This window comes from Aegilops tauschii, chromosome 2, assembly GCF_002575655.3.
Source record: "Aegilops tauschii subsp. strangulata cultivar AL8/78 chromosome 2, Aet v6.0, whole genome shotgun sequence".
In the NCBI taxonomy this organism is placed as follows: Eukaryota; Viridiplantae; Streptophyta; class Magnoliopsida; order Poales; family Poaceae; genus Aegilops; species Aegilops tauschii.
Window position 1 is genome coordinate 109,758,816 of NC_053036.3, and position 10,720 is coordinate 109,769,535.

General features: G+C 43.5%; 1 protein-coding gene across 1 annotated transcript; it reads right to left on the reverse strand.

The window, feature by feature from the left end:
* Nucleotides 1-520: 520 nt before the first annotated feature.
* LOC109778467 (uncharacterized) lies at nt 521-3,105 on the reverse strand. Its single transcript, XM_020337030.4, has 5 exons — nt 2,667-3,105; nt 2,428-2,542; nt 2,082-2,193; nt 1,128-1,221; nt 521-1,016 (listed from the first exon to the last, which is right to left on the reverse strand). Exons 1-4 carry the CDS (start codon nt 2,822-2,824, stop codon nt 1,145-1,147), a joined length of 462 nt encoding a protein of 153 aa, XP_020192619.1. The 5' UTR covers nt 2,825-3,105; the 3' UTR covers nt 521-1,016; nt 1,128-1,144.
* Between the last annotated feature and the right edge of the window lie 7,615 nt (nt 3,106-10,720).

Here is a 10,720-nt window from a genome sequence, read left to right on the forward strand (position 1 = left end):
GCTCTGATGTTTAGATAGGGGAGTTGGCTAGTTTTGCACCCTAGTGTGTGGCTGTCTTCCTTGTAATAGCTGGCTACTAGCTTCTATTTTCTCTTCTACTTTTAGTTTGTGGTAGTTTTTGTCTTTGTAGTTTCTTGGATGTACTGAACTATTGTGATTTCTTTGCTATGCAATGGAATCGGGGCTGGGCCCTCTTCTTCTAAAAAAAAGTTAAAAGGCACGAGCAAGTGTAGAGCAAGTTGATAAAAGAATGCCCAGTCATGGCATTTGATTTCACAAGAGAAGAATGTGTAAGGTGCAATGTTGCGTACACTTTGTAATTCTATAATAATTTGTAGTGCACTGTGGCTAGAAGCCAGAGTACACTTGAAGCTACGAACTATGCAACAAGCCTGAAACTCCAACAACAAGAAGCAGAGTTGAGTTCCTAGCCATCAGACAAGACTGGAACTCCCAGCATTTTCCTCTCAAATTTTTATATAAAGTGAAAATTCCCAGCAGGGTAGATACACATATGCTATTGTTTAGAATTGCATGATAAGTTGCGAGAAGTCTTCGAATACAGAGTCTTATGCAAAGTTATTACAATCAGTATGATGTTGTCAAGGTCATCCAAGTACTTGCCCTTTTAGATGCATATATAGCTATATGTAGGAGAATAATAGAGTACTAGCCGCACCTGCTAGATGTATTTCAGAATGAGAGATCAAAAATAGGTAAAAATACTGATGCAAGCTATGCTCTACAACAAGTGCAGAGCAGCTACACAAGAAAAATACAAGCCCACTGATACTAGTTGTGCACTTGTTTCTTTCGTTCACCACTGATCTGATCTGTAGTGGAAGCGAAAGCACGGCCAAAAGAAGTTAAAAAATGTTATGAGTTGTAAGAGGATAGAGATGCCACTGGATCAGAGAACAATATCAGATCAGGTTGTTGAAGACGTTGATGACGATATTGTCGTTGGTGATGGCGTCGACCTGCGGCCCCGGGAACTGCATGTTGATCAGGATCCCCTGCACCGCCGCCACATGAGCCCAAGAACAGAGCAAGAGGAAGAGTGTAATGCGCGCGCGTGCTGCCGACCGCCGTACGTAGAGGTCTTGAAGTGGAGGAGGGATTCATACCATAGCACCGACCGCCGTCAAGGTCTTGAAGGCTGCGATGGGTTTCCATGGCCGGGCTTCATCCCATCGCTTGTCGCTGTTCCTCCTGTCCTACCTGCAGAGACAGAGACGGGGGTGAGAGGGAGGGGGAGATTGATCCACCTGTAGTACTAGGAGTACACAGCAACTAGTAGCAGAACTAGCAAGAAATAACCAAATTGAGTGTACACCAATATCATATGAATCCGCAACACAATCGAGCAACAGATTGGTAGAAGAACAGCTGATGCATAAACCGTGAACTACAGGTGGAGAAATAACCCTTTTCATGAGTATACTAAGCACTAATATGGGTTACAGCTAGTTGACATCTGACACCGTGTAGACCATGATGTGAGTATACTAAGCACTCATATGAGTATTACCAAGGACTTCCATGACATTATTACCCCAAAGACATACTGGAAAATTAAAACTGCACTGTTTATGCCTTTGATCACATAAAAGAAGCTACCTCCCTTAACAAATTCACATCACTGTCAGTTTTGTGATATTGTTGCATAAATAGCTCTACGATCAAGTTAATAAATCTATTTAGAATGTAGTGTGTGCAGCAAAAAACTTTATTGAGAAACCATGCTCTGTCTAGGCATAATACTCCTGACTGAGGTAGAAAAAACGTTGGTCTTCTAAGTTGACTTCAACGCCAACCAGATACAGTAGTACGTACGCGTACAGACTAGTCAATGTAAGCATGTTACACTCCTATCTATATCAAGTAGCTGAATTAGTACACGCATAGACTAATCGTGCCTATCTAGTAGCTCAAGTGACATCTCAATCGCCCTATTTGGATATAAACTTCAGCTCAAACAGGGACATCTCTTTGGTATAAGCTGGAAAAGTCTATGCCATAAGAGATGACGAGAACCAAACTGTTGTAACTCTTACAGTTAACAGAATTTCATAGCTAACCTCTGCAATCGGGAATATCTTGAACAGTATGTGTCCATTCCTGATACAGGCCAATCAGTGGTTTCTCTGGTGTTCCGCATACCGCTAGCTTTGCCCGGCACTGCCATTCTGACTAAAAAAAAGGTTCCAACATTCAGACTTAGTGACAAAGCAAATCCACCAACTAATCACATCAATTGCTTATGCACCTAAAACATTTACTAGGAAGTGGGAACATTTTGAACCTAAAATTCTTCTCCCTTACTGGATCAGGTGACCAGAAGCTATGCAAACTAATTTAGTGGAAACCAAATAGACACATCATCCCACACATCTCCTGCTAGAGATTCGTGGGAGTTACACTCACCAGCCTGCCCCTGCTGAAGGTGAAGTCCTCGATTCCGTGGCCACTGAAGAAATCCGCCACCTCCTGCAGCACCGGCGGCTTGTCCAGGTCGAACTCGTGCGTGCATCCGGAACACCTACGAACCACGCAGAAGAAGAGTCAGCTCACACGCACGCACGTACCGAAGTGGTACACAGTATCTTGTTGAATCGAAGGAATCGAAGCGGCGAGAACTGAATGGTTGGAGAGACGAGATCGACGGATCACTCATGTGGCGGAGGTCGGCCTTGAGGGGCGCCGCGGTCTCCGGGGATGACGAGGCCGTCGTCGTCACCGCGGAGGCAGTCACCCGCGAGGGCGGCCAGCACGCTTGGCCTGGACGTGCTTGACCTTGGAGAGGATCTCCCGCGGCCGCCATCGCTGCTGTTACTGGATCCGAGCTTCGGGGATTGGGGATTGGGGAGACGAAACCCTAGCTGCAGCGGAGGAGGAAGAAGAGCTGGGAGCGGGAGCGAGGTTCGGGTGCAGCGCGAGGGAAGGAGGGTGCCGCCGGTGACAGAAAGGAAGGAGGGCGCCGCCGGTGACAGCGCGAGGGAAGGAGGGCGCGGTGCGAGGGGTGAGGGAGAGGCCGATCTGGATCGGGGACAGAGAGAGGGAGGCGGCGGGCGGAAGGAAGGCGCGACAGGTGAGAGAGAGGTAGGGTTTGGTGCGGTGGGTTTTTTTCCTTTTCTTTGCATGGACGGATGGATGACGTTGGATTGCTAGCAATGGATGATAGGATGTTTGCCATCTCATCGATCCGTGCCACAAACGGTTCCACCAATCACAATGTAGTACGCACTTTGATGATTTTATAACCATTTAAATTGGTCGTAGTCGATTAAATAAATCATGTCAGCTATTTTGTAACATCGTAGAATTAGAAAAAAACAATAGCATCGTGTCACAAGTGAGACTTGTTTTTCAGAAAAATAACAAACCAGGAATAATACAAATATCTTTAAAAATTGATCTCAAAAATGAGTTTTTTTTTTGCAAAAAAAACATTTTCTACCTTTGGAGTGTCGAAAATGGTATATATTTTTTGAAGCACCTACCAATATTTGTTGCAAAATGGCACCACTCTATTTTTCAATAATATTAGATCATATTTTAGGTACAATTGACCAAATGCTTGTGTCTCAATAGTTGTATATCCACTTCTCGTCAAATTGATAAAATTTCGACGATTCAGTTGGAAGTGGATCAAATTTGTTCAAATTGTCACATATTGTGCAGAAGGGTGCATCTTGGAATAGCAAACACTGTTGCCTAAGAAAGTTTTCATATTCTTCGGACGAAAAAATTATTTTCAATTTTTCGAATACTCAAAATGAGTTTTTTTGTGAAGGACCTACCAAATATTTGTTACGAAATTCGACTCCATCAATTTTCTAAAATATTAGGCCATATTTAATGCATAATTGACCAAATGGTTGGGCGCCAAAGTTTTGAGCCACCTCTCATGAAAAATATAAATTTCCGCCGATTCAGCAGGAAGCGGGTCAAATTTGAACTGCAACTGCCTCATAGTTTGCTCTTTATTTTTTCAGAAATCATTTCTAGGTACATAAGTATCTATTTAATCAGAGAAACACCAAAAAAATTCCAAGGTTCAACCAGTAGCTAGGAACGCTCATGCCCGCGGTTTTGACCGCATTTTGAAACGGGCATCAAAAATTCAAATAAAATCAAAAAATTGGAAAACCTTCGCATTGTGTCATTGTATGTGACCAAGTTTCCAGGAAAAATAATAAACTTGTAATATGATAATTATCTTAAAAAAATGTTCTCAGAAATGAGCTATCATGCGTGAAGATTCATGGCTTTCAAGCCAAATGATCAATCTTATGGCCACATTCATGGCATAGTTTGTTCAAATGACCTCATATCGTGCACAAGGGTGCATCTTGGAATGACAAACAATGTTGCCTAAGGAAGTTTTCATTTTCTTTTCATGGAAAATACATTTTCCATTTTCCGAGTGCCCGAAATGAGTTTTTTTGTGAAGGACCTACCATATATTTGTTGCAAAATTGGACCAAATCAATTTTCTAAAATACTAGGCCATATTTAATGCACAATTGACAAAATGGTTGGCTGTCAAAAGCTTTTATCCACCTCTGGTGAAAAAGACAAATTCCCGCCGATTCAGTAGGAAGCGGGTCAAATTTGAACTGTGGCTGCCTCATTGTTTGCTATTTATTTTTCCCAAAAATCATTTCTAGGTACACAAGTATCTATTTAATCAGAGAAACATCAAAAGTTTTCCAAGATTCAACCACTAGCTAGGAACTATCAAGCCCGCCGTTTTGACCGCATTTTGAAACGGGCATAAAAAATTCAAAAAAATCAAAAAATTGGAAAACCTTCGCATTGTGTCATCATATGTGGCCAAGTTTCCAGGAAAAATAATAAACTTGTAATACGACAATTATTTAAAAAAAATGTTCTCAGAAATGAGCTATCATGCGTGAAGATTCATGGCTTTCAAGCCAAATCATCAATCTTATGGCCACATTCATCGCACAGTTTGTTCAAATCATCTCATATTGTGCACAAGGGTGCATCTTGGAATTCTAAACAATGTTGCCTAAGGGAGTTTTCATTTTCTTTTCACGGAAAATACATTTTCCATTTTCTGAGTGCCCGAAATGATTTTTTTTGTGAAGGACCTACCATATATTTGTTGCAAAATTGGACCTAATAAATTTTATAAAATACTAGGCCATATTTAATGCACAATTGACAAAATGGTTGGGTGTCAAAAGTTTTGATCCACCTCTGGTGAAAAAGACAAATTCCCGCCAATTTAGTAGGAAGCGGGTCAAATTTGAACTGCAGCTGCCTCATAGTTTGCTCTTTATTTTTTCAAAAAATCATTTCTAGGTACACAAGTATCTATTTAATCAGAGAAACATCAAAAGTTTTCCAAGATTCAACCACTAGCTAGGAACGGTCAAGCCCACCGTTTTGACCGCATTTTGAAATGGGCATCAAAAATTCAAAAAAAAAATCAAAAAATTGGAAAACCTTCGCATTGTGGCATTATATGTGACCAAGTTTCCAGGAAAACTAATAAACTTGTAATACGGAAATTATTTTAAAAAAATGTTCTCAGAAATGAGCTATCATGCGTGAAGATTCATGGCTTTCAAGCCAAATGATCAATCTTATGGCCACATTCATGGCACAGTTTGTTCAAATGATCTCATATTGTGCACAAGGGTGCATCTTGGAATTCCAAACAATGTTGCCTAAGGGAGTTTTCATTTTCTTTTCACGGAAAATACATTTTCCATTTTCTGAGTGCCCGAAATGAGTTTTTTTTGTGAAGGACCTACCATATATTTGTTGCAAAATTGGACCTAATCAATTTTATAAAATACTATGCCATATTTAATGCACAATTGACAAATGGTTGGGTGTCAAAAGTTTTGATCCACCTCTGGTGAAAAAGACAAATTCCTGCCAATTTAGTAGGAAGCGGGTCAAATTTGAACTGCAGCTGCCTCATAGTTTGCTCTTTATTTTTTTCGAAAAATCATTTCTAGGTACACAAGTATCTATTTAATCAGAGAAACATCAAAAGTTTTCCAAGATTCAACCACTAGCTAGGAACGGTCAAGCCCACCGTTTTGACCGCATTTTGAAATGGGCATCAAAAATTCAAAAAAAAATCAAAAAATTGGAAAACCTTCGCATTGTGGCATTATATGTGACCAAGTTTCCAGGAAAACTAATAAACTTGTATACGGAAATTATTTTAAAAAAATGTTCTCAGAAATGAGCTATCATGCGTGAAGATTCATGGCTTTCAAGCCAAATGATCAATCTTATGGCCACATTCATGGCACAGTTTGTTCAAATGATCTCATATTGTGCACAAGGGTGCATCTTGGAATTCCAAACAATGTTGCCTAAGGGAGTTTTCATTTTGTTTTCACGGAAAATACATTTTTCATTTTCCGAGTGCCCGAAATGAGTTTTTTTATGAAGGACCTACCATATATTTGTTGCAAAATTGGACCTAATCAATTTTATAAAATACTAGGCCATATTTAATGCACAATTGACAAAATGGTTGGGTGTCAAAAGTTTTGATCCACCTTTGGTGAAAAAGACAAATTCCCGCCGATTCAGTAGGAAGCAGGTCAAATTTGAACTGCATCTACCTCATAGTTTGCTCTTTCTTTTTTCCAAAAATCATTTCTCGGTACACAAGTATCTATTTAGTCATAAATACATGGTTTGATGGCGATACATCGAGGTTTGGACGGTGGCCGGGGGCCCCAACTCTAGAGCGCATAAGCTCGCATGCCCACCGCGTGACCGTGGCATTGCCATGCGTTTTGCGCGGCCTAGGCATGTCTAGTGGGTTGTGCACTCCCCAAGTAGGTGCTAGGAAGAAAATTACAACATAATATTCTCATGAGGAGACCGAACTATGCTCAAAGATGAATTAGCAGCCAAGTGTTTGATTAGCGGTACGGGAAATGCACATGGCCAATGGGCGTGAGTTTTGGCTGAGGATGATAATATACTAAGAAGAATGTCTTCACAAATTTTTAGGGAAATCAAGAATATATAAATAACACTTCCTTCACAAAGTGCTGCTTTGAACAAAATAGGAAAATGAATATTCTTGAGTTATTTTTGAACTAGGCAAGGAAGGTTTTTGACATATTTGATGAAGATATGATCCAAACAATTTATGAGAATTTTTTGGGAATTTTTGGAATACCAAAAATATAGGTTGCTTCACAACTTAGGGCAAAAATTGACACATGGACATGACACATAGGCAAAACTGATGAGATGGCGCCTAGTCATCACAACCCACCACAATTTACAAGGCTATGACCATCTATATTGGTCGTTAACAACTAGAAATAAGGCGGCGGATCAGCGTTGTTTGCTTTATGACCATTTCGTGTAAGGAAATTATGACCTTTCTGACCAAAATGGTCGCAATGGTTTAGGGTTTGGAGCCCCCCGAACAGTTTTTGACCAATTGGTCTCAAATGGTCATAGATCTATGACAAATTCTTCCAGGTCACTGACAGAAGGTCACTAGTTGACATATTTCTTGTAGTGCTATGGGTTGAACCTATGCCTTCTCTAAACCTGTGAACGGAAAGTTTTCACGAGTCATACTCTTCTGGTGCTTCGTGATGGCTCTCTGACTATAGCGCCAGAAAAGCTCCTCTCTGCTAGGACTACATCGGTATTTCCCCAAAGAGGAAGGGATGATGCAGCACAGCGACAGTAGGTATTTCCCTCAGTGAAGAAACCAAGGTTATCGAAGCAGTAGGAGAACCAAGCAACACAACGTAAACAGCACCTGCACACAAATAACAACACCTCGCAACTCGACGTGTTAAAGGGGTTGTCAATACCTTTCGGGTAACGATGCCAGAAAATTGTAATAGATTGAAATAATAGATCGCAAATAAATAAAGTGCAGCAAAGTATTTTTGTATTTTTGGTTTAATATATCTGAATAAAAAGAGCAAGTAAAATAGATCGCAAAGCAAATATATGAGAAAGAATACCCAGGGGCCGTAGGTTTCACTAGTGGCTTCTCTCGAGAAAGATAGCAAACAGTGGGTAAAAACAATTACTATTGGGCAATTTATAGAACCTCAAATAATTATGATGATATCCAGGCAATGATCATTACATAGGCGTCACGTCCATGATTAGTAGACCGACGCCTGCCTGCATCTACTACTATTACTCCACACATAGACCTCTATCCAGCATGCATCTAGTGTATTAAGTTCATGGAAAAACGGAATAATGCAATAAGAACGATGACATCATGTAGAAAAGATCCATTTATCTATTGCGTAGATATAGATACCATCTTTTTATCCTTAGTAGCAACGATACATACGTGTCGGTTCCCTTGCTGTCACTGGGATCAAGCACCGTAAGATTGAACCCACTACCGGGCACCTCTTCACATTGCAAGATAAATAGATCAAGTTGTACAAACAAAACCCAAATATCGGAGAAGAAATACGAGGCTATAAGAGATCATGCATATAAGAGATCAAAGAAACTCAAATAACTTTCATGGATATAAAAAGATATGACTGGTCAAACTCAAAGTTCATCAGATCCCAACAAACACACCGCAAAAAGAGTTACATCATATGGATCTCCAAGAGACCATTGTATTGAGAATTCAGCGAGAGAGAGAAAGCCATCTAGCTACTAACTACGGACCCGAAGGTCTACAAAGAACTACTCACGCATTATCGGAGAGGCTCCAATGGAGGTGGTCAACCCCATCCGAGATGGTGTCTAGATTGGATCTGGTGGTTCTGGACTCTGCGGCAGCTGGATGAATATTTCATCCACGTATCTAGGGTTTCTGGAATATTCACTACAAAAAAAGACACATCCGTGACATTTTGGGCTGAACGAAATTTTTTCTGTCATACTTCTGACACTTCTATGACGATAATTGTGACAAAACCCGGTATCATCATAGATGTGGTGGGCTCCTACTTCTATGGCAAAAAATCATGACAGAAAATGGGCTTTTCGTCCTGGGCGGGCCGGAGATGCAGCTGCATGACATTCTTTGGGCCGTCCATGACGGAAAAAACCGTGGTAGAAGCGAGGGCGAGGAAAATTTCGGCGAGTTCCCGGTTACGGTGGGTGGTCGGGGGCCGAGCGATGCGCGTTTCTCTTGTACACGTACGCGCGTGTGTGCGAGGCGTTGGGCTCTAACTGAACCCGAGTGACGCGTCGCCTAACTGAACCTGAGCGATTGCACTGCAGGCTACACGTTACTGAACCCGAGCGATCGAGCGATTCCTTCGCTACTACTGCTAACTGAAGCCGATCGATGCTGCCTCTGGATGAACAGTGAGCGTTGCAGGGGGGTTTGGATGAACAGTGAGCGTTGCGGGGGGGTTTGGATGAACAGTGAGCGGTGCGGGTGGATGAACAGGACCCGTGGCGTTGCCTCTGGATGAACAGGACCCCGATCGATCGAGCCGGTTAGGGCTGGATGAACAGGACCCCGTGGAGGGCTGGATGAATAGGACGACCCCGTGGAGGGCTGGATGAACAGTAGACAGTGGAGGGGTGGATGAACAGTAGCCCGTGGAGAGGGGTGGTTGAACAGTAGCCGGTGGAGTAGCGCGCGGTGGAGGCTGGATGAACAGGAGCCCGTGGATGAACAGTCGCAGGTGGAGGCTGGAGGAGGTCGACGGTGGATGAACAGTAGCCCGTGGAGGCTGGAGGGGGTCGACGGTGGAGATGAACAGTATCCCATGGAGTCTCATTTTGCGGTACGCCACACCCCTCCCGATGAACAGGACCCCTGTTTCGACCACAGCGCTCCAACACAAGTCCGTTTCGTCCGTTTTGCGGTACGCCACACCCCTCCCGATCAACAGGACCCCCGTTTCGACCGTAGGAGGTCCGTTTCCTCCGTTTTGTGGTACGCCAGACCCCTCCTGATGAACAGGATCCCGTTTCGAACATGGCCGGTCGAACACAAGGCCGTTTCCTCCGTTCTGCGATACGCCAGGCCTCGTTTCCATCGGCTGTTCCGTCCAAGCCGGTTGGCTCCCACGCGTTCCGTTGCCTCCCAATGAACACGACGCATTCCGTTGCCTCCCCATGAACACGACGGAGACGCAGTTTTTCCGTTTCGACCCAGCCATGTACAAGAGCCCCGGCCGTACGTACGTGCGAGTAGGCGTTCGAGACCCCGCCCGTATGTACATACGTGGTTGTATTTACTTTCTTGCACCCTGGCCGTTGTACGTACGTGTACATGCTACGTGTGCGCCTCTACAACGACACGTGCGCGCCTCTACATCGACCAGTATGTACGTACACGTTCGCGACCAGAATGACAACGCTAGGTACGCTTCAACCAGGTGGGTCCCGACTGTCAGGCACTTCCTTGCGTGCGAAGATGTAGCTGGTGGGTCCCAGCAGTCAGGGGGGCGAATCATTTTTTTTTGCCCGGACGCACTTCCTTGCGTGCGAAGATGTAGCTGGTGGGTCCCAGCATTCAGGGGGGAATGTTTTTTTCGCGAAATACGGTGGCCCGTCCGGTGGGTCCCCGCTGTCAGGTGGAGGAATAATTATTTTGCACGTAATAAGGAGGCACTTCCTTGCTGCGGCCGTGGACCTAGCTGTCAGCCTCTCCACGTATAGTCCACGTCCGATGGAAGCCGTTCCTTGACCACGTTGACCACGCCGCGCCGAGAGTACCAGGGCGGTGGACGACGGCGAGGCCTAG

Coding starts and splice junctions, on each gene's coding strand:
- LOC109778467 (XM_020337030.4), bottom strand. CDS start 2,824: ATGGCGGCCGCGGGAGATCCTCTCCAAGGTCAAGCACGTCCAGGCCAA. Junction 2,543..2,666: donor CTCCGCCACATGAGTGATCC/GTCGATCTCGTC, acceptor CGTGGTTCGTAG/GTGTTCCGGATGCACGCACG. Junction 1,222..2,081: donor AGATATTCCCGATTGCAGAG/GTTAGCTATGAA, acceptor CTGTCTCTGCAG/GTAGGACAGGAGGAACAGCG.